Source organism: Pteropus medius, unplaced genomic scaffold, assembly GCF_902729225.1.
Source record: "Pteropus medius unplaced genomic scaffold, Ma_sr-lr_union100, whole genome shotgun sequence".
NCBI lineage: Eukaryota > Metazoa > Chordata > Mammalia > Chiroptera > Pteropodidae > Pteropus > Pteropus medius.
In genome coordinates, this window is record NW_024346150.1 from 1493573 (window position 1) to 1517026 (window position 23454).

The 23454-nt window shown below is 50.2% G+C and overlaps 2 protein-coding genes and 1 pseudogene across 8 annotated transcripts in view; 2 read left to right on the forward strand and 1 right to left on the reverse strand.

The window, feature by feature from the left end:
• Positions 1–137: 137 nt before the first annotated feature.
• Positions 138–15585, forward strand: AQP7 (aquaporin 7). Of its 7 annotated transcripts, none has more exons than XM_039875561.1 (9): positions 138–218; positions 376–466; positions 1320–1396; positions 5345–5447; positions 12101–12224; positions 12612–12749; positions 12958–13076; positions 13256–13473; positions 13871–15585. In XM_039875561.1, the coding sequence occupies exons 3-9, from the start codon at positions 1371–1373 to the stop codon at positions 14151–14153; spliced, it is 1011 nt and encodes a 336-aa protein (XP_039731495.1). In that variant the 5' UTR covers positions 138–218; positions 376–466; positions 1320–1370; the 3' UTR covers positions 14154–15585. The 7 variants fall into 7 exon arrangements, with proteins under 7 accessions (XP_039731495.1, XP_039731497.1, XP_039731500.1 ...); XM_039875562.1 differs by having other exon boundaries at positions 209–223; XM_039875563.1 differs by having other exon boundaries at positions 158–466; positions 5201–5447.
• A 5073-nt stretch (positions 15586–20658) lies between these two features.
• Positions 20659–23454, reverse strand: part of NFX1 (nuclear transcription factor, X-box binding 1) — a 59274-nt gene continuing 56478 nt past the window's right edge. Inside the window, exon 25 of the mRNA XM_039875570.1 lies at positions 20659–20916. The gene's annotated coding sequence lies outside the window, so the exon portion shown is untranslated. The remainder of the gene's footprint in view (positions 20917–23454) is intronic.
• On the forward strand, positions 23276–23382 carry LOC120612994 (uncharacterized; annotated as a pseudogene).

Sequence of the window (23454 nt, forward strand, 5' to 3'; positions counted from 1 at the left end):
TGGCTCAAGTGGCACCGGCCAAACCCCTGCCCCACTGACCTCTCCCCTGGAGCAGCAAAACAGCACTTGGAGCCACCCCAAGGAGGCGGGCTCTAGACTAGGGACACAGAGACAGCGGAGCCCCACCTGGGGGAACAGCCAGAGCCTGAGACAGTCATAGAGGAGCAAAACCATGAGCTGCTGTAACTGAGAAGCCCCCAAAGCAGACTCTGAGAAACGTAAGGTGCTTCAGCAGAGTGAGTCTGGCTCTAGGCAGGGGCCTATACTTGGGGTGCCACTCCCTTTGGGACCATATGGGGAGAAGGTGACCATGGGACTGTTTTGGAAAGAAACCCCAGCTGGGAGGTGAAGGCCTGGATGTCTGTTCTGGTTTAGTCCTGAGGTGCTGTGCGACACTCCAGGTTTCGGTTTCCTTACCTGTAAATTGGCCGTTGGGAGGACCAGCGGTGGAGCAGAGATCAGGAAGGTATGTTGTGCTGGGCCTTCAGCGAGCATGGGGGTGGGACCAGAGAATGGAGACCAGCGACTCTGGATCAAGGCAGAAGGGACGCAGATCAGAGAGTGGGTCGATTGCTGGCTTTGCTGGAGTGGTTTCTCTACCCCTGGAGTTCTCCTACCGTCACCCCCAGAGGGTTTCTGCAATCAGGGCTAAGGATGTGAACTTGTGCTGCAGTTAGAGGGAATCGGGCTAGAAGACAAAGGGGACGTACAGGATGGAGATACTCAAGGGTTACGTTCGTGATGTCGTTTGTGGGGAAAATGGAAATATGAGGGAGAATTTTCGGAAACAGTGAGAAGAGTAGACTTTGCTCTGAGGCGAGAGTACGGGCTAAATGAATTTTTAGGACCTCATCCTGTGTGTATGTGTGGGTGCGTGCGTGCATGTGTGTACGTGTGTGTGCATGCACATGTGCAAAGAAGCAGCTCTGGAAAGTCACAGTTTAAGTCAGCAGCAAGAGGGCTTGAGGTTAGACCAAAGTCAATAATAGTCATATATGTGAGGGTAAAGCCACTGAGGGGAGTCTGTGGGTATCTCCACTGTCCAAAGCTGGGTTGCAGACTTGGGAAGTTCAGGAGGATCTCTGAAGGGCCTGGTCCAGAGGTCAGGGGTCCTGAGGACAGCATGGGTAGAGGAGGTGGAACTCCAGGGCCTCTTCCCATTGGCTGAAGTATGTCCACCTCTCCCACCCCCTTCCAGCTTGGCTGGGTTGAGGGATTGGAACTGATAGGAGCTGTCCTTGTGGCTTCTCCCCTGGGGGGCGAGGGGCGGGGGCGCTGAGGTCTGATGAGAATGTGGGGCCAAATTCTGTGTCTCCCAGCCCTAGCAACCTCTCTTTGGCTCCACAGCATTCAAAAATTTCAGACAGAATATGGCTCAAGAAAACAAGAAGAAGCGGTAAGCACCACTCTCCTATGTCAGCCTCCCACCCTTCACCCAGCACACTCAGTACCCTCCCTGCCCCACTCAGCCTCTCCTACATGACAGCTGATCCCCCCAGACACCCTCCTCCCCATCCCCCCACTAGCTTATGGGCCCCTCTCTCCTGTGCCCATGGCCAAGCACAGGCCGGGCCTTGGGATGAGGGGAGGGAGGCTCAGAAAGACCCAAATGAGGGTCAAGGGGGAGGTCATCAGGTTCCTACTGCCCCTGTGTTGGTAGTGCTCAATTGAACTGAACTCGCTACCTCTCACCCTCTCAGGCTCAGGTTTCTTGGGGTGAAATAAAAGCCAAAGTCCTTTCAGTGCCAGGGCCCTGCCTAACTAGTTTGTTTCCTTTCTGACCTCCCCCACACTACCCTCATTCTTCCCACTCCAATCACACTGACCTCCCTTCCTTTCCTTCAAACGTTCTCAGAGTCCTTCAGTGACTGTTCCCTCTGCCTGAAACACTTTTCCTGCAGTTATTCACATGGCTCACTCCCTCACCTCCTTCATGTCTTTGCTCAAATGCTACCTTCTTAATGAGGCTTACCCTGTCTGCCCTATTTAAAATCATACCCCACCTACTTTTCCTTGCTCAATCTTTCCCCATTAGGACGTACTACCTTCTAACACACAAATGTACCTTCTAACATACAAATGTACTTGCCTGTTCCATTATTGCTCATTACATCGCCGCCTGTCACCTCCACATGAGCGGGGGTATTTGTTTGTGCACTCCTGGATAGCGAGAACAAATGGTTCCCGCTCTGTGCTGATGGCATTGCTGTCTTCAACCCAGGACTCTCTCCTGGGCTTTAGACCCTGTTTCTAAAGAGTCACTGGTGTCCCACAGACAACTCGATCCCAGCTGAAAATAGCTTCCTATACTCCCCCCAAACCCACTCCTCTTCCTATACTCTCAGCTCAGTCTAGGGTCTCCTTCTCCTCTGTTGCTCAAGCCAGAGGTAAAGATCTTGTCCTTGACACTCCTGTCTCCCCCATGCCTCACATCTAGTCTCCTAAAATACCTAGAATGTGCTCACTCTCACCATTCTCTCTACTACTACCCTACTCCCCTGTGGCCACTTTAGGCCACCGTCTGCTCATTCTTCAAAAGTTTCTTCGGGTCTCGCCTCCTACCCGGGGGCTTATCACTTCTGACAGTGTTGCCATGATCCATTTTGCCCACGAGTTGGAGCAACCTGAGGGTGGAGACTGAGTTTTTACTTTGTATCACAGGTGCCTGACTAACTCATAAGTAGATGCTCGATAAACGTGTTGAATGAATGAATGTTGGTTAGCAGTTCAATGGTTGGCTTGAGGTTAGTTGGGTAGTTTACTGTTGTTTTATTGATTAGATAATTAAATGAACTAGCTAATAGGAAAGTCAGTTAGTCGTTAAGTTGTCATTGATTAGTCGGCCAAAGAGTTGGTTGGTGAGTTGTTAGGTATTTAGTTTCTTGGTTAGCATATATTACTTAGGTTGGCTGTTAGTTTCTTTGTAGGCTAATTTTTTTAGATACTTTTTTCTCATTCTACACCCTCTCCTTGAGCTATCTTGTCTATGTCCATGGGTCAAATGGCCACCTATGATTCAGTGACCTCCAAATGTGTGTCTCTAAATGATACCACATGACCAGCTGCCTCCTTACTGGTCATCTCCTCAAACTCAACACACCTAGAAGAGGACTCCTCTCTGCCTAAGCCTGCAGTTTCTCTCCTGTGCTACACATGTCATTCTGCTACTCTAGCCAAAATCTAGGGTCATCACTGACTCTTCCCTTTCCATTTTCCTCTTTTATCAAACACCAAGGTCTGTTGGTTTGACTGTCTTCTAGCCATCTCCATGGCACCTTTTTGGCTCTGACTGCCATCACCTCTGTCTGTGTGGGACAGAAGCTTCCTGATTTCTCACCATTCCTCCACACCTGCTCCCTCGTCTCAGCCTCCATAGAGGAGGCAGTCCTGCTTAAATCTTCCACTGAGCCCCCTGGCCCTCTGGATTAAGTTAAGACTCCCTAACATGGGCCATGATGCCTTCTGCCATCTGGCCCTGCACTCCTCTCTGCCCATGCCATTCCAAAGCCTAGAACTTTCCCCACCTCCCCTGATGGGACCAGCCTTCACCTGGCCAGTCTTCTATTCTTGACCTAAATTTTTATTCCTCTTGGAGAGCCTCCTACTCCCACCTCTAGAACATTTGCTTCCTCCTTACAATCCCTCAGTGCTCACTCTTCACCTGTGGGCAACACTCCTCATACTTTATAGTAATCGCTTAGTTAATGAGGTTTCTTCCCAAGAGTAGGGGTCATGCCAGTGGTCTTTACTACAGAGCTTAAACATAGCAGGCATTTGAAAAATTTGTGGTTCAGTGGCTAGTAGGTGGTTATTTGTTGCTTACTGTGTACTGCCTGCCATGTGGCAAGGAGGAAGGGGCCAGGGTTCCAGACTCTCTCGATGTCTTTGACTTTCTGCTCCTCTGGCACCTTCTCAGGACTGTTCTTGAGTTCCTACCTGCCTCAGTCTGCTCTTAGGCTCTTCTTCAGGGTTGGAGAGGCCGATTATAGGGATCAAGGACCCCTACCTGATGCTACATGGGAGCTGGAGTTGGATGGGAGTCAGTGCATCATCCAGGCAATTCCACATCCCCTCCACATGGACAGGCCTGGGTTTGTTTCCCTGGGGTAAGGACAGAACAAAGACTGGGCTGGATGAGATATGAACATGGAGTCTCAGCCAGAAAATGTATGCCTGGCTTACATTTCCCACTCTCTCTGCTTATTCTTTGCTTCTGTGAGACTGGGGAAAGCCTGGGGTGGGGTTGGGGGGCTGATGTTGCTATCCCAAGCAGGGTAAGGTAGTGAGTGTTTGGTGTCAACTTCAGGCATTCAGCAGGGGGTAGGGTCACCAGTCTTAACAGGCACTAAGGCTATACTTAAGAGTTGTCAGTACCTGTTTCTTCTCTTTAGCCTCTAGACCTCATCTCCTTCTCTAAATTCAAGCTCTATACACCAACCCCAAGAGATGTTGGAGCCTATAACTCACTTTTTCATCTGTCTATCCAATCAAGTGTTTATTAAATAAATATTTATCAAACATCTACCATGTGTCAGGCACTGTAGAAAGTCCTGGGGATCTAGTAGAAAGAAAGACAAATAAATTTCCCAGTTTCCACCCATTTAACAATATATATTGCACACCTACTATGTGCCTGGCACTGTGCTAGGCACTGAGAATACACCAGGGAGTAAGATCCAGTCCCTCCTTTCCTCTCTCTCTCTCTCTCTCATTTGTTTGTTCATTTGTTTACTCACTCACAAACATCTCTCTGTGTTGACCTGGTTGCAGAGCCTGGCGTACTTTGCAGACCCCTTCACCTTCGGCAGAACCTGGTGCATATTTCAGGCCTGAGTTCTGTTTATAGAGCCCAGGAGCAGACTTTGCCCCACTCTGTGCTGTTTGCAGAGTATCTGGTGGTTGCCAGGTCCTCCTGCCTGATATCTTGACTGTGTCTCCAGAGATCTGGTTCCTACAGATAGGCAGGCAGGCAGACAGACAGATAACTGAGCTCCACTTTCCTGCCTGCTCTCTTCCAAGGCTCATTGGTACCAGAGATGGCATTCATCAGATCCTCTACTGCCCCCTCTGCAAAGTGGCCTCATTGGCGTGCCCTTCTCACTGGTCCAGTCCCCATCAGAAGGAAGAAGGGGCATGGCCTGGCTATCTACCCCCTGTCCCTTTCCATGTCCCTGTGGCTCTCAGATGTCTCTGATTCCAGCTCCTCCAGCAGCTCTGGGCAAGAGGAGGTGTGTGTAGAGAGGCCACTGGGTTGCCCATTAACTCAGCCATGCGTTGAAGGGCCGATGGGCAGCAAGTGCACTTGAGTCTCATTTCTGCCCATGGGCTCGGGCTGCTGCTTCAGGTCCACCCACAACTCCAGGATGGTCTCGTCGCCTAGGACAATACTGCAGAAGGAGATGGTGCGAGAGTTCCTGGCCGAGCTCATAAGCACATATGTCATGATGGTGAGTGAATGGGTGGCACAGGGTGGTGAGCTCTGAGGAAGGAGCATGAACCCTAGGACTTCAGGTGGGTGGAGCTCACTCAATAAGGGCGATCTGTGACCCCCTCCCCACTGCTGACCCCCCGGGTCGCAGTGGCCATTTCCTGGCCTCTGAGCTGGGATCCTGAGGGGGAAGCATAGGAAAGTAAGGAGAGAGCTCCGTCTTCCTCACCAAGTCTTTCTGGGAGAGAAAGGTCTCATAATATGTGGGGGCGTAACAAAGCCATGGGCTGGAGGGAGTCAGAGGGCATGGCTGGAAGTGAGGAGAAAGGAAACTACGGGGAAAGAGATTAGAGAGAACATTGAATCAGGCTTCGAGAATTAATTCTGAGGGCAATACAAAGACACTGAAGTCTTTCAAGCAGGGGAACGTTGTGGTCAGATTTGGATTTTAGAAGGATATTCTGGGTGTGGTGTGGAACCCCAGCAGAATGGGCAAGGCTGGAGGGAGGGGAATCAGTTAAGAGACTGTCACAATGACCTAAGATAGAGAGAGAATGGTAACTGGTCTAGGGATGGAGAAGAAGGCACATGTTTGAGGCCATCAGAGAAGATGGAATCAAGGAGACTTCGCAAGCCAGAGACGTGGGGTAAGTGCTGAAGGAGCTGTTCTGAACCCAGGGCCCAGAGCAGGGCAAAAGGTGAGGTCAGTTTGGATGTAATCAGGTGAGGTGCGGGGTGAGAAACCTAGGGGTGGTTGGATTTAGAGGTCTAGAGCTCCAGGTCGTGGTTTGGGCTGGAAGTAAAGAGTTACGGTTCATCAGAATATGGATGATGGTTATAAAAACTGTCCAGCGAGAGTATATAGGAAGAGAAAACAAGTTAAGTACAGAGCTCTGAAGAATGAAGAGGAGCACACAAAGAGGCCTGAGAAGTATTGGCCAGAAAGGTGGGAGGAAAAGGCAGGGGGAGACCAGGTTACAGAAGCGTGGGTTGGGGGTGGTCCACAGTAGGGAGTGGTCAGCCGTGTGGGAGGCTGCGGACAGGTCAGAGAAGGTGAGCACCGACAAAGGCCTGTAGGGTTTGGCAACACGGAGGTCACTGGGGACCTTGGCAAGGGATCTTTTAGTGGATGATGGGACAGAAACCACTGTTCCAAGCAGGAGGTGAGTTTTCTTAGAAGTTCCCTCTCTCTCCACCTGCTTCAGCCCTGCCATCTACCCCAGCCAGCCCCTGCCCTTCAGCTGTAGCCATGCCTGTTTGCACCTTACAGAGGGCCCTGGTCCGTGGAAAGATGGGGCAGCCTCTGGGAAGGGAAGCAAAGATGGCGAGGAACATGCCGAGGAAGTCGGGAGAGAGAAGAAGTGTGTGTGAGAATGTGAGTGTCCCTGTGGTTGTGTGTGTGTGTGAGTGCACGTGCATTGAGTCACATGGTAGGAGATGATGGGGCTCATGGAGCCCAGGGGACTCTGGACACCTGGGTTCTTATCCTGATCCTCCACTGAGTCACTAGCTAGCTGGCCTTGGGCAGATCTCTCTGTGGCTCAGAGTCTGTCTTCTCGGTTTTGAAGGGTGTTGAATGGGGCCTTCATGGGCTTTGGAGCTGGGTTTGAATTCTGGCTCTGGCTCTGTTATCTTCTAGCTGTGTGATCTTCCACAACATCTTAACTGTTCAGGACATTCGCTTCCTCATTGGTAAACAAAACACTAACATCGAGCTGGCAAACTTGTGTAAAGAAAGCCAAGAGCCCACATGTGTTGGTCTCTGGTCATTATGACAAGTGCTCTCAGCTGCTCTCTTCTCCCTGCCTCCCACCCTCCCCCCTCCCCCATTACCCACCCTCCTGCTTGGCTCCTGAGCTGTGATGGCAGCACTGGATTTTGTCCCACCTTAATTCAGAGCAAAGTAATTCATTTATGACAAAACATTCCAGTCCCATGAGGGCAGTTAAACCTTGGAACTGTAGAGGCAAGAGGGTGCTTCCTGAGAAAACTCATAGAGGAAACAGGTACCACCCACAAAGAATGATGCCTACCCATGTCTGTGTTTCTCTTCCTTTTATTGAGATTATTATTGAGCACCTACTATATGCCAGGCAGTGATGTTAAGCTCCGTACATGTAACACCTTCCAAAATCCTTGCAATAATCCTGTGAGAGAGGGTCTATTATTATCCCCAATTTCTCAGATGGAGAAACTGAGGCTCCACAAGACTGTCACTTGCCCAAGATCACAGTTTAAGTTAAGAGTAAATCCAGCCCAGCCTAATATCAGAGTCTTGACTCTTAATCTCTATGCTCTGCCCCTTAGTGTAGCTATGGCAGGATTTCTAACATCCTGGCCTGTTAACTCTCCCCCAGCTGAAGTAAGGCCCTCGCTTTCAGGCTTTCGGTAGTTCAAGAACCCTCTCTGGGCCTTGGTTTCCCCATTTGTAGAGTGAAAGCAGAAACATTTGCTATTCAGATTTGCTGTGAGGATTGAAGGGAAGTAACACTTATAAAAGAACTTTGGGAGGTTTAAACTTATATAGGACATTATGTTGTTATTTTTAGTTGTTGGACCTGTACCAAGTTGATAGAAAGCTCAGTGAGTCATCACGGTGAAGGTTTTACAGAAAAGCAAGTGTGACCTTGGGTCCTATTTACTGCAGCCTGGATGAGGGAAATGGACTGTTCTACTCAATTCTCTGGGGGCGTTGTCCTCAGGGCTGGCCTCGTGGCTGTTGGAGGGACTTGGACAGTCTGGGCCATATTCACTGACCAGGGAGGGGAGGGGCTGGGCCATCAGGGCTCTGGAAAACCAGCTGTAGATATAAACCATGGGCAAGGGTTGCAAACTCACACATTCCAGGGGCCAGAGAGAGCAACTCAGAGTGGTGGAGTCTGTGGCTAACTGCAGAGTGCTGACCTGCGTAAGTACATAGCTGCCACTACTCTGGCTGACTGTGGCCATGCAGGGCAGAATGCAGACAAGCATTACTGGGCTTCTGAGTTCTTGCAAGAAGCTGATACTTCTGGTCATAAATACCAAGTTATCCAAACAGAACATATGTGCTGAATGGATTAGGTCCACGGGCTGTCAACGGTAACCGTGACACAGATCGTGTGGAGTTCATTCATTCATTACTTTTAGCAAACAGTTCTGAGCTCCTACTTGGAAATGGGGACCCTGGGCCTTTAGACCCTCCATGCGGCTCCATTCCCTATACCTCCTGACCCCCCAAGCCTGTCAGACTATCCTGGCCTCACTCCCAACCTCCACGCCCCATCTCTTCCTGTCCTCTCCTGCCTCATCCTACCCTTGGCCCTAAGCCAGCCCATCCCTGGGCCCCTCCGCATGTGCCCTGGGGGTCTTGAGGAAGCCGGTGGGCTCTGCTCACTGCCTTTCCCATACTCTATCCAGGCTATTTCATCTTTTTCTCAGACTTCTCCAAAGATGCTCTGTACTTTGCCTTTTTTTTTTTAAAATCAGCAAATGGCTTGCTCTCCAGCTTGACAGTGAAAACCGTCAGGTAGACTTCCAGTGTCTGCCACCTCACTCACCTGTCCCTCTTACCACCAGACCTCATCTACCTGTGCATCTATATATCTTCCCCTCTTCTAGGGTGGTCCAATCTCCTTCAAGGAGGAGCCCTGCCTCCCAGTCTACTAAGGTACTTGTTTCTGTCCTTTTCTCTCTCCTTTATCTTCAGCCTCTCCCTTCCTTCTCAGGCAAGTTCTCAAAGAGATGTCTACATTGATCCCTTCAACTCTTCCTTACTACTTACTCACCTCTCAGTCTCTGGGACCTCACTTCTGTCCCCATGGCCTGATGGTACAGTGCTCACCACATTACTAATGGCTGCTGGATTGTCACATCCAAAGGGATGCTTTCCAGGCCTTCATGTACTTGACCTGGAGGCTGCAGGTGACTGTGTGAACCATACCCTCCTTGGGACACTGCTTCTCCCTGGTGTCCAGGACGCATTCTCTTTTTGTTCTTTTCTCATTTCTACACCTGCTCCAGCTGGGGCTTCTAACACCCACCCGTGAGGGCTGGCGTGTGGCTCTAGGTTCAGCCCTCAGGTGCCGTCCCACTCTGTGTCCTCTTCCAGGAAGCCTCTTGCTCCCCAATGGCTTCGGCAGTAGCCTCCATGTCCACAATTCTCCAGGTTTTCTTTTTCAAAAACTCTAGAACAGACTTGCCAAGGGAAATACCATATAAGCCACATTTGTAATTTCAATTTTTCTAGTAGCCATATTTTAAAATAGGTGACAGGTAAAATTTTAATAGTTACTATATTTAACCCACATATCCAAAATATTACCAGTTCAACATGTTATCAAGATAAAGTTATGAATAAGATTCTACATTCCCCTTTTCCTACTAAGTCTTTGAAATTTGTACTTTACACTTACAGCAGATCTCAATTTGGACTCGCCACATTTCAAGTACATAATGGCCACATGTGGCTAGTGCCATCATATCATATTGGATGACACAGATCTAGATTCTGATTTCCAGCAGTCTGGAATCTAGAGATCCCTCAGAGAGAATATGTCCAAAACACAGAACTTTTCAAAGGTGGTGCCATCTGAGTGTGGCTTTAAAGAACAGTATTAATTTTTCAGGATCTAGGGTCAGCTATTCCATACAGAGGGAAAAGCATGTGCAAAAACACAGAGGAATAAGAAAGCAAGGCACAAAGGGTGTAGCGTGGTGGTTTTGTTTGAGGCTGTCTGGCACAGGTGACTGCCTAGTTTCAAATCCTGACTCACTACATGCAGGCTGTGTACTTTGGACAAGCTAACTCAACTTCTCCAAGCCTCAGATTGCCCATCTGTCAAATGGGGAGACTAACAATAACCAATGCATATGTTGGTGTAAGAGTTAAAGGCGACGGTAGATATAACTTGCTTACCAGTACCTGGCACATAGTAAATGCTCAATAAATGGTTATTATTATTTAGTAATAATACTGTTGCTGAACATAGAGAACACTGGAGCAGATATGAAATTGAAAGGCAGAAATTATAAAGTTCTTAAGTGGTGGCCTACTGGGTTTGAACTTTATCTTAGAAATGGAGAGGAGCCAGAGAATGTTCGAATGAAGGGCATGATCAGATTTTTGTGTTAGATCACTCTGGCTGCAAGGAGGAGGCAAAGATCTGGGGAGAATGTAAGCAGAGCTGATTAGGTCTCTGGGGGAAGAGGGAGAGGAAGCTCTCATTTGTGACATCCAAGTTTCTGGCTTGGCTAAGTGGGATGGAGAACATAGGATGAGGGTCACATTTTCTGAGACGGTGGGCTTTCAACACAGAGCCTGAAATGCCTATAACATCCAGACTTCCAGTGGGTATTTGGAAATATGGATCTGGCTCCCAGACAAAGGTTTTGAGAATTTAGTACGGCAGGCATATTTGAAGCCATAGACTTGGTAAAAAGACCCAAGAAGAGTGACTGGGGTGAGACATGAAAGGGGCCAGGGATGGTGCTCTGGGATCATCTATATTCATGAGGCAGATGAATGAAAAAGAATGTGGGAGGGAACAGTAGAGAGGGAGAGGCTATGTAGGTAAGAGGAGAACCTGGAGAGAGAGATGTCATGGAGGCTAAGAGGAGGGACTTTCCAGGAGCTCAGAGTTAGTAATGTCAAGTAAGACAACGTCTGAAGGGACCTTTGAGAAATCAAGAGGCTGGAGCCCTCAGAGAGAGCTTAGGTGTCCCTGACATGTGGAAGCCAGATTAAGGAGGGGAGAGCAAGGGAAGGGATAAAGGAGCCAGACAGTGGGTTCTTTCCTGAAGTCTGACTGACACAGGGAGGGGGCATCCAGAAGTCCACAACTGGACAGGGAAGCTGAGCTGAGGTGGCAAGGTTTACATTTAGGAAGGGAGAGACCCGAGTCTATGGGAGCCAGTCAAGGGGAGGCTGGAAGATACGAGCAAGAGGGAGGCCTCTACAGAGGGAGGGAGGGACTGGGTGCAGGTACCAGGGCTAAAGGGATAGGCAGATATAGATTCAGGTGGGCTGCTGAAGGAAGTTGAGTGAGGGCCTAGCTTCAGGACTCTAATCTCCCTAAAAGGGAAAGGGATCGCTGAGGAGATCCAGCAGTTAGGGATGGGCAAGAGCTAGAAGTTCAGGAATGACACCTGAGGGCGAATGTTGCTGAGCTAAGAGAGTTAGAACCCCACTGGCTTCCAGGGCTGACGTGTGTGGGGCAGGGTGGGTGGTGGGTGGGTGAAGGTTGAGGTGTGGGTTAGTGGCAGAGTCTATGAAGTTTGATCCCTTGAAGAAACTTCCTTAAGGCTAGGCTCAAATGTCAGATGCTCTGAGGGGTTCAATCCATACCAGCCATGCCCTCCTCGAAGCCTTGTCCCCTCCCCTGAACTTCAGATAAGCTTGCAGTGCAGGGGCCTGGAGGTGTCTGGAAGAGCCCCTGACTCTACTGCCCCACTCCGGCTCCTCTAATGCCCCCCACACAGCTCTCACTGGTCAGATCTTAGAGACCTATTTGACAGGGGCCAGGGGTCATGAAGAAGGAAGTCTCTGGAGGAAGAGGGCATGGCAGAGGGTCTCTAAGGGTAATGCAGGGAGGCTCAGGGTGTGAGGGCGAGGAGCCCAAACTGAGCTCTGAGCCCTCCTCTGAGGTCCGAGCTTCTGGGCAGGCAGTCCCCTCAGAGGCCCCTCCCTCGCAGGTGTTTGGCCTTGGTTCCGTGGCCCATATGGTTCTAGGAGGAAGCCTCGGGAGCTACCTCAGTGTCAACCTAAGTTTTGGCTTTGGAGTCACCATGGGCGTGCACGTGGCAGGGAAAATCTCTGGTGAGTGAGCCTGGGCCCTGCCTGGGAATCCCTTCCTTGCAGGCTCTTCCTGCCCATCTCTAGCCAGCACTTGCTCCGAGTCAGCCAGCACCTCACCCTCACTGGCTACTTGGAGGGATAATACCCTAAACTCCTTTCCTCTGTCTTATCCAGACTCTTAATGAGCCCCCTTGACACATCATTTTTATTAGCTGGGTCAACTTAGGCAAGCTTTTTCCTTAATGGTGAAATGAAGATGGTAGTCCCTGCCTTGTTGGGTCCTCGTGAGAATTAAATGAGTGTATTCCATAAATGCTTGCCTTATTATATTGTTGTTGCTCTCAATATTATTTATTATTGTTGTTGGTTTCTGCTCTCGCTCTCACGACACATTTGCCCATCCTTCAGGGGCCCACATGAATGCAGCTGTGACCTTCACCAGCTGTGCACTAGGCCACATGTCCTGGAAGAAATTTCCTGTGTACGTACTGGGTCAGTTCCTGGGTTCCTTCCTGGCTGCTGCCACCATCTACTGCCTCTTCTACAGTGAGTGTCCTTCCCTGAGTTGTTTGTTTCTGGCCTCAGCCTCCTTCTCTGAAATATGGACAGATTCAACCTCTGTGTCCTGGACTGAAAATGTCTGGGAGAGAGAACCCTTGGAAGCACTCTCCACCCCTCCATCCTACAACCTTATTTCTAGGCTCCAGTGGGGTTGAGCTAGGGATAGGTTCACACTCCATCTGTGTCTCCACAGCAGCCATTATCAACTACTCAGGAGGACATCTGACAGTGACTGGTCCTGTAGCCACCGCTAACATTTTTGCTACCTACCTTCCTGATCACATGACACTGTGGAGGGGCTTTCTGGATGAGGTCAGTGGTCCAGGGTGGGTGAACCTCCTTAGGCCCTCCCCACCTCAGGAAGAGGCCAGTAGGCAGCCCCTCACCATAGAGAGGACGAGAACTCTGGATGGGAACTGTACCAAGACATGTCCCTGCCAGCGGGTTTGGGCTAGTGGCCCCGGGTGGCTGCCACGGCATCTGTTCCCCAGGTGATAGTTACAGGGATGCTCCAGTTGTGTCTCTCTGCCATCACGGATGAGGAGAACAACCCAGCACTGCAAGGGACACAGGCTCTGGTGATTGGCATCCTTGTTGTCATCATTGGATCATCCCTGGGCATGAACTCAGGATATGCCATCAATCCATCCCGGGACCTGCCTCCTCGCTTCTTCACCTTTATTGCTGGTTGGGGCACACAGGTCTTCAGGTACTGCCCTGCCCAGCACATTCCTGTGAGCTTTCTGTGGGTTCTTTGCATGCAGGGTGTGGGGAGAGGGGAGTGGAGATGTTGTGAGGAGCAGCACAGGAGAGTTCTGCAGAGCTGCCAGGTGGCCTGGGGAGGCAGGAGTGGGTCCTGACCTTCCCCCAGACCAGCACTAATGCAGATCCTGCTCCTGGACTGAATGTAAATCCTGCCCCCAGATAAGTCCCTGTTCCTGAATCAGGGCGAAGCTGACCAGGGCCCCAGACTCAGAGGTGACTCCTGGGCTAGGATAGGGGTCATTCGTCTACTCTCAGGCCCTACTCCCCGTCTCGGCCTGGGTGGATGTAGGCGATATTCCAGGCCTTGGTCCCTTCAATAGGCCTCTGCCTCTTGCCTGCAGGGCCAAAAACTGGTGGTGGGTGCCAGTGGTGGCACCGCCCCTGGGTGCCTACTTAGGTGGCATCATCTACTTGGTCTTCGTTAGCTCCACCATCCCACGGAAGCCCCAGACACTGGAGAACCCCGTGGAATATGAAGACCACAAAATACGCACGTTGCCCAAGACTATGGCTCCTCAAACCATGACCTCTGCCCTTACCCATGTCTCCGTGTCCCCCCACAACAGACCTTCAATCCAGCCTGGCCCACCCTTAAGTGACTCCATCTACATAGAGCGATTTTAAGTAATATTCTGACCTGATTCTCACTTCAATAAAGCAAGCCTTGTCCCAAAGTAGCACCCTTGCTTCCTGGGTGCCTCCTGTGGTTGGGTTTCCCTCCTGGATTCTCCCAAGAAGTCTAAGGTTATGCAGTAGCCCAAGGCTGGAGCATGGAGCTAAGAGGCTTCCAACTCCTTCCAGCCCTGGGAGCCAGGGTGCCTCTTGGAGGAGAATGGGGAAGGGCCCACCTGCCCCCTCAGGAGGGACAGGATGAGATTAAAAGCTGCCAGACACAGAACAGTGAACTTTAGGCATAGGGCAGGAAAGGGATGGTTTTGGGAAAAGGACAATAGCTTGCTGGTTGGGGGGTCAGCTCTGGGGATGCCTTGAGCTGTCCTAGGAAAGGGCTCGAGACTCTCCCTCAGTTTTGACCAGGCCTTGGACCAAACAAAACAAGGCCCAAGTGTGTAGGTCAGAGTTTCTCAACCTTTTTTCTGAGGGGCATCTCCTCAGAAGTCTTTTAGATATTTTTTCTTAATTATGTGATATTTTGACACCACATATATACTGTGTATCTATTTATATACTTTATATATATCTGTACTTTATACAAAAATAGTAAGATTTTTTTCATCTCCCTCTTCCAAGAATCAATTTTCTCTCCCTTGGGGGCAAAATTACCCCCCACTCTTGAAAATGCCTGATGTTGACTGAAAGTAGGTAAAGGGTTAGACTCCTCTTCCTTCTTCCTTGTGCCAGAGCTCTCCCACATTAAGGAATTCCAGAATTTGAAAGATGCGGAGATGGAAATCCTTCCAAAAGGTGTAAAGACAGGAAACGAGCTCATGCCATTGGGGGACAGTCCCAGAGGTTGGGCGGCAGTGGAGCAGCCAGGATCCACCGGCTCTGGGGCCAGGCAGAATCATCCTGCTTTCTGGGACTCAGAAGGCAGCATCACCCACGGTTCCTGTCATTGCTTGTTCACTTATCCTTTCAAAATTATTGAGCACCTCCCGTGTGCAGGCCTTGCCTGGGCACTAAAGCTGCTGCAGTGCATGAGTCTGGGTCTCTGCCTTTGAGGAGTGCAGTCTAATGGGGACAGGAGAAAAGAACTAAGTGGTAGAGAGGGGGCTGTACAGAGGCTGTGGAGCTCAGAGGGGGTTCATAGCCCCCCTCGAAGCTGAGGCCAGGGATGGCTTCCCAGAGGAGGAGACAGAGGAGAGCGGGGGCCGGAAGGTATCCTTTCTGGGGCTAGTTGCTGTACTTTAGAGTTTGAGGGAACGGGGCAGAGAAGGCTGAGTTTTCTTCTGGAGGTGGGGCCATGGTGATAGATTTAGAAAGCCCTCCTGAGCTGCAGTGTGCAGGTTGCTGGAAGAGGGAAAGATTGGGGCCTGCAAGGGAGTGTGGTGAGAGGCAATGATCCAAGAGGAGCAGTGGGGCACCTGGTAGGTGTGGAGAGAAGGGGTTCACTCAGTAGCACCCACAGGACTTGGGCTCGAATTGGATGAAGGAGTGGGTAAAAACAAGGCAGGAGTCAGGGCTGACTTTCAGTTTCTAGCTTGGGCATAGGGAATTGGAGATGTCTCCACTGAGAGTGGAGCACGAGAGAGAAACTTGTCTATGGGACTAGAAGAGTAAGAGATATGTAGTCTTGGGCAAATTACTCAATCTCTCTGGGCCTTAGTTTTCTCATCTGTAGAATGGGTCTAATAATATTGCCTACCATTTATGTTGCTGTGATAGTCAATGAAATAAAACATATACAATGCTGAGAATAGTGCTTGGCACAGAGTAAGTGTTCTAAACAGTTATGCCTTTTGTAGAGTCCGGAGCTGAGAAGAGAGTCAAAGACAGTGATTGGGGAAGCCATGGTTGTGTGGATATAGCTGAGGCCATGGAACAGTGAGAGGAGGGTCAGTGAGCAGGATCTTGGGAGCTTAGCTAGGAGGTGGCTATGAGGTGTGGACTGGGTACCTCGAGATGTCTGGTGGAGGAGGAGGTGCAAAGTGGATGGTCAGGGGGCACTAGAAACAACCCAAATGTCCATCAGCAGGGGAATAGAAACTTACATTGCAGTACAGTCACATACAACAGTGAAAACTAAGGCATAACAGCTACCTGCAACAATATGGAACAATTTGGGAGGCCTAAAAAAGCAATGCAGTAGACTATATACAGTATGACATCAGTTTATACCATTGACAAACAAGCAAAAGTTAATATATTCTTTGGGCATACACATCTGATAAAACTTTTTTTTAAAAAAGGAAGAAATGGTTCCTCTGAGGATATAGGAATGGGAGATGAGATGAGTAAGAGCATGGGGTAGTGCGAGCTATTAATAATTTTCTAGTTCTGGAGTTGGGGAAGAATTTATGGGTTATATGATTGTGCTTTATAACATATAACTGTGATATACACTTGTTTGTGGGTATCACATATTTTAAAAGATGAAGAAATAGCTATAGCATGAGAATAGGTGATGAGAAGTGATAGGCTGGAGCCTGCTGAGATTACAGGGGGTCCAGGGAAAAAGGGAAGGGGCTTGAGTATGTTTGACATCCTACACTGGGAGAAGCTGAGCCAGGGGAACCAAGCCTGGGAGTGAGCAGGGAAGTCCCAGTCAGCTGCCTCCCTCTGTGACCCTGGACAAGCCTCTTTCTTCCCCTCTCAACTTCAGTGGCCATGTGAACTCAAGGAGGGTGGCCTTTCTCATTCCTGGTGTTTCAGAGCAGCATGATCACAAGGCCTCAGTTACAGAAGAGGTATATATGGGCCTCGGGGTTCAGGCTGCTACCCTCCATTGTCCCTCACTGACCACTTCAGCCTTCTGGCATCCTCATGTCCCTGGGAAGTGGCCTCAGAGACAGGGCAGCCAGTGGATCCATCCAGAACTCCTGCCTGCTGTCCACTGCTCTGCCATAGACCTACACTAGGCCCACAGCTCATAACATCCTGTAGATTCTGATCCCAATGTCACGCTCTGATAAGCCCTGACCCTGGTTACAGAGGATTTCTGTGCACTGAGCACAGACCTCTTTCATTCTCTGTTGGTCGAAAGCCTATAACATGCCAGACAGCATTCCAGTGTCAGGGATACAGGCACAAAGAAGATACACAAAAGTCCTTGTTCTCATGGAGCTGACTTTCTGTGCAAAACACATGGTGTGCTAGTGATACAAGCTAAGGAGGAAAAGCAGGAAAAAGGGATAGGAAGTATGTGGGGTGTGAAGATAGAGGCCTCAGTGAGGTGACTTTAGGTAAAGACCTGAAGCGGGAGAGGGAAAGATCCATGTAGACACCTGGGGGAAGAGCGTGCCAGGCTGAAGGAACAGCCGGTGCAAAGGTCCTGAGGTGGGAACATGGAGGGGTCATTGCTGGAATGAAAAGGAGGAGGAGAGAGTGGAAGATGAGGTCAGAGAAGGTTGGTAGGGTGAATGGAGGCCCAGTCTTGGGGCAGAGGTGAGGGAAGTCTCTGGAGGATAGAGGCAGGTCACACTGCAGTAAGGAAATAAGCAGGCAGGATGGGGTGGGGCAGGCATCATGGCACCTTTGGGGTCCTTGCTCTTGGCTCTGTTCTCTGTCTTATGTGAACGCGTGCACGCGCGCGCGCGCGCACGCACACACACACACACACACGGTCTCTCCTGTAACCGTTTCCTGGCTGGACCTAGGAGACGCATCTGTTCAGCTTGGGGAGCTGGGCAGGGTTGTAAGGCAGGGTCCTCTCCCACTCTCCCAGTCCCAGGCCCGGCATGGGCTGGCTATGTGACCCGATAGGACCACTCCTCTCTCTGGGTCTTGGTTTTCCTATCTGTACAATGAGGTTAGGATCTGTTGGTGTCTGGGGAGCCCCCCAGCTCTAACTCCTTCCAGCACTTTGAAGCCTCATGTCATGATCCCACTTCTCTACCTACCCCATGCCCAACCCTAGCTGAGGATTTGGATGGGGACAGGGATGGGACAGAAATAACTCCCAGCCCCAGGTCAGGTCCCTCCAGGGCTTTGCAGATAAAGGTTTGGTCCTCAGTCTGGTGGTCCTGGCTTTAGAAGAGCCCCTTCCTCTCTGTTTGGATTGCTCTCCCACTCCCACTCAGGGATTGGCACCCAGGCAGCACCCTGGTCTGCCTGTTCTGGCTGGTCTGTCTCCTTCAGATGGGGTCCTGCGGCCCTGGAAGAGATGGGAGCAGCCATCTCAGGCCAGGCTGGGGTGCTGATGCCCTCAGTGGGAGGAGGCTATGGCAACTCGGAGCCTGTAACCCAACTTTGGCTCCTCGTCCACCTCTGTGCTGAAGCTGGAGTGAGAATAGGCCTGTTCCCAGCCCTCCTGTGCACTGCAGGGACCATACTATGGCACCTACAAGCACAGGTGGAGACCAGCCTGCCTGTGTCCAAATACCAGCTCTGCCACTCACTAGCTGTATGACCTTAGGTAAGATAGGATAATTATTGCTCCCACTCATAGGGCTGCTGGGATGATGAGATGAACAATATGTGGCACGTACGGGATGTGTTCACTATTATTACGCTACACCCGCTTGTCGTCATGTCATCACACCCATCTTATATCTGAGGAAACTGAGGCCTGGGGAGATCGGCTTAGTAAGGGGCAGATAGTAGGGATTCTAGTCCTTATCAGTATGACTTTGGCTAGTTTTTGTTTGGTTTTTAAACTGTGAAATATATCCTGTAAGCATGTATATTACATACAAGTATTGTTAAAATAACAGGAAAATACTCAAAAAGCAAACCAAAAAACACAAATGAATAAAACCCCCAAACACTCAAGTGCTCCTCATCATGTTTTGGCAGGTTACTGAATCTCTTAGGCCTCAGTTTCCTTGTATGTAAAGTGGGAATAATGATGCTCAGGAGTGAGGTGTTTCAGGTTTCACTTTTGCCACTAGCATTCATGGTGGTGGAGCTCGTGGTCTCCCCGTGTGTGTTCAGGAGCCAAAGGCGGGAGGGCCTGAGTGAGTGGAGGCTGGAGGCTCGGAGGCTAGGTCAGAATCTGAGAGAACACAGCTCAGAGCCAGGTATACATACCCAAGCACACAGATGAGGCCAAATCTAGGGTTGAGCCTTTTGAGTCCTCCAGAGACCCAACTACACCCCCACTGGTTGATAAGGATTCCTCAGATGCGAGTTATAACAGGCCCCTAGAACAGCCCTGATGGGCTCAGCAAGAATACGTTCCTGCCCACCCCATGCCCCACATTTTCCTACCTGTCCTGACTTCTGGCCCCAGGGTGAAGGGACATTAGAAGATGAACTCTTAAGGAAGGCCCAGTACTGGAGCTGGAGAGACTGGATAGTTGGTGGACACAGCAGGAAACAGTTTGGAGGTTGGACATGTGAATTGGAGGTGCTTGTGGGACATTTGGGGAAAGATATGAGCCTGTGCTAGAGACAGAGCTTTTAAGCCCATGGCGGTGTTTAAACGCTTGCAGATAGATGAGGTGGCTCATGGAGAGAAGATGGAGCCCTGATGAGCACCCATGTTTAAGAGATGGCTAAAGAGGAGGCAACCAAGGTCCATGATCTCCCTTGGCCCTGGAGCCTGAATACTCTGGGGCCTTAACTGACTTGTGCCATGGAGCCTCAGACAGGTCAGGGCAAGTAAGAGAAGCCCACACTGTACTAGGAAACCTAGAGGAAAACCCCAGAGACCCTCATCCCACAGGACTTCCCTGTAGCTTTGGTTCCCGGCTCTGGTTCTGGAAATCTGACTCCTCCCCTGTCCTCAGCTCCTTGCCCTCTAGATGATGGAGTGCCCAGGGCACAGTCTTCGGACTTCTTCTCTTTCATGTGATCTCACCAGCATTTAAATACTATTATATGCCAACAGCTCCCCAGATTAGATCTCCAGCCCCCATGGTCAACTAGCTACTGGACAGATTTTCATCCTTCAAGCCTGCTCTTCCCACATGCTTTCCTATCTTAGTAAATGGTAAATTCATCTTCCTATTGCTCAGGCCAAACACTTTGAAGTCATTCCTGACTCTCTTCTCTCTCACACCCCACATCACAGCTGTCAGCAAATCCTGTTATCTGCAAAATGTATCAAGACTCCACTTTTCACCACCCCACGTTTGGGTCACTGGTGCCTCTCTTGGATTACAGCAATGTTTTTCTGACTGGGCTCCCGGGCTCTCCCCGTGCTCTGACTTAGCCTTACAGTCTAGTCTCGATGCACATCTGGAGCAATTCTTTCAAAAAAATGAGCCAGAGATTATCATTCATTCCTCTGCCCTAAACCTTCCAATGGCCTCAAGGCCCCTGCTACAGTCTTCCTTATTCATTTCCCTACAGCCCAATGGCTGTGTTGTTCCATTAAGGTGCACAGCACTTTCCCACCATTGAGCCTTTGCCATGGCCATTCCCTCTGCCTGGGACTCTTCCCTGGAGTATTTGCATGGCTATGTCCCGCCCCCCACCCACCCTTGCTTATACTGTGTATATCAACAAGCAGAGACAAGTTTTAAAAAAAGAAATGAAAGAGTGACACAGTTAAAAGATAACGACGATAAACTCTTCAAATTAGTTTTAAATAAAAGAGCTTTCCTGAGGCAAAGTGTAAACACTTCCTCGCCCCTGCAGCTGGCTCCTGGTTTGGAGGCTACACACTGCCCCCTTGTGGCCATTTTAGAAAAACTTCATCTTTGGGGATTGCTGGTATTCTCTACGTTGGTACTTGGCATAAACTTTCCTCCCATTTGTCCTGCCCTCCTGGGCCATGCAGTCCCAGGGGCTCCAGGATGAGCTGTATGAGGTGCAGCTGCTCTGCCTGTGTAGTGAAGAGGACACAGGTTTTTGGGTTAGACCTGGTAGCAGTTTCGTATTCCCAGTTGTTCATGGAGTGATCTTAGGCTAGTGACCTAACTGCTCCCACCTTCAGTTTCCCCACTGGTGAAATGGGTATAAGAAAACTACTTCATGGGCCTTTGAGGAGTGAAAGTGATGAGCACAGTGCTTGGTGCATATTGAGTGCTCAAGAGAGATTCTTGGGGACGTGTGGGTACATGAGGACTTCTCCTTCACTCCCATCAGGCTTGGGGGAGTGGGGGTAGGGGTGGAGTAAGGGGTGGGGGTGACTGAAAGCCCCAACCCTTATCAGAGCAGCTTTGGGATGGCTCTGTTCCTTCCCCCTGAGTTACCCTGAGAGTCCCGTGGCAGGCTCCAGAAGCTTGACCATGCAGAGATGCCACATGACACTTTGAGACTCTCCAACCTCTCAGCCCATCTCCCGACTACCCTCCCAATGGCTCCGGGCAGTACTGGAGCAGGAACTATATTACCCAGCAGACAGATGAGGAGACTAATGCCCAGACACTGGAAGCCAACTGCTCAGGGTCACAGAGAGAGCTGAGGCAGCCAGTCGGGCATCCTGGCAGTTCAGCTGGGTTCTCTGCACCCAGGTCTCCCAGGAGGCTGTGCAGCACAGAGCTTGAGGTGAGGACAACCTGGGCCACTGGGAAGGATGCCCAGAGAACTGTTTGGGGAAGGCAGTGTGCTTTATCCCGAGGACTCCGGTCTCTCCCAGCCTAGGGTAGCTGTAGGTTGGGAAACCCAAGGCCTGGATTCCAGTCCTGGCTTGGCACACAGAGTGTAACCCCATGCAGCCTTGTGCCTTCTGGGTAGGTCTTTGTAGACTGGGGTTGGTTGAGAGAATGTCCTGGAGAATTGTGAGCTCTAAAAGGCCATGGGAAGTGGTATGGGACACCTGTGCTGAGGCCATGTGGGGAGTTTGGAAGGCAGAACTTGCCTGATGGGTGTGGCAGGGCAGATGAGGAAGGCAGGTTTGAGGATGAAGGAGCTCTGGCCTGGCACTCCCTCCCCAGTTTTGGAAGAGGTGGCACAAGGCGGGTTTTCCTTAGAAAACAAGGTCTCCAGGTTTTCAAGCATGAAGAAGGCTGGGACCACACAGAAAGGACTTCCTAAACCTAAGTGTGGGGACCCATATTTGTGACTTAGTACTTCCCCCTTAAGACTGACTGACGCCTTCACCCCACCCCCCACCCCTATTTGTCTCTGGCCTGTTTGGGCCCTGTCCAGAACACCATCCAGAGCTGCTTCACACAGACCCTGCAATCAAGAGGGCTGCTTTCATCTCCAGTGCCACACAGAATTCTCCACTGCACGCCACGCTGGCAGCACTGTTTATAGGAGCCAGCCCTGCCAGAGGGAATTCCAGAGATAAGAACCTGGTCTGAAAGTTCTGGCCCCATAAATTCCTAGGGCTGGAATGGGGAGGAAAGACACCATCTGACTCTCAGGGAGCTATAGTGTGGGGTCCTGGTGCCCACAGGCTCCCTCCATGTATGGGGTGAAGGGGTAGGGGTATCTTTCCCTTTAGTCCACTCATGTAGAGTCTTGTCCAAGGCCACTGCTTACTGGGAAATTCACCAATCCATGAGAAGCAGCTTCCTCTTGCTGAGGGGTCTGGGGTCCCTTTGGTGATCCATGTGGGGCTAGCTCTCTGCTGACTCCTGGCACCCTATAGTACTGCCTAGATTTCCTGCCTCTCTTCCTTTTTTTGCAGCACCAACTCCCACTACCCTCATCCTCTCACTTGGATCACTCCCACAGCTCTTGACTGGTCTTCTTACCTCATATTTGCCCTCCAATCCCTAAGGCAAAGAAAGGTCAATGGCTACATCCAGTCTGCTGCTGTTTTTGTACATTCCATAAGCTAAGAATGGTTTTCACATTTTTAAATGGTTAGACAAAATACAAACATTATTTTGTGACATGTAAAAATTACATGAAATTTCGATTTCAGCATCTATACAATAAGTTACTATAACTGAGTCGTGTTCACTCGTGTATCGTCTGTGGCTTTCACGCTACAATGGCAAAGTTGCTGCAACTGAAACTAACGCTCACAAAGCCTGAAATATTTACTAGCTGGCCTTTTACAGAAAATGTTTGCTGACTCCTGCTCTTGATCATAAATCCAGCCAAGCCGCTCTCTCCTTAGGATACTTTAGTGGCTCCTCGTGGCTCTCCATAACCTGACCTGTCTACCTCTTCTGCTTTATCACGTGTCCCTCCAGTTGTTTGTCCACTCTGAACAGTCCCTTCCTCAAACCCAATACAGACCATGCCCCCAGGCTTGTCTTACACCCTTGACTTTCATTTGGTATGTCTACAGCCATGCCACCCTGAACAAGCCCGATCCTGTCTGATCTCGGAAGCTAAGCAGGGTCGAACCTGGTTAGTACTTGGATGGGAAGACCAGGTGCTGTAGATGTAAAAAATAAAAAATAAGGGATTGTAAACTGACGAGGTCCTTGCAATCTGTGAGGTCAACCAAGGGTTGCCT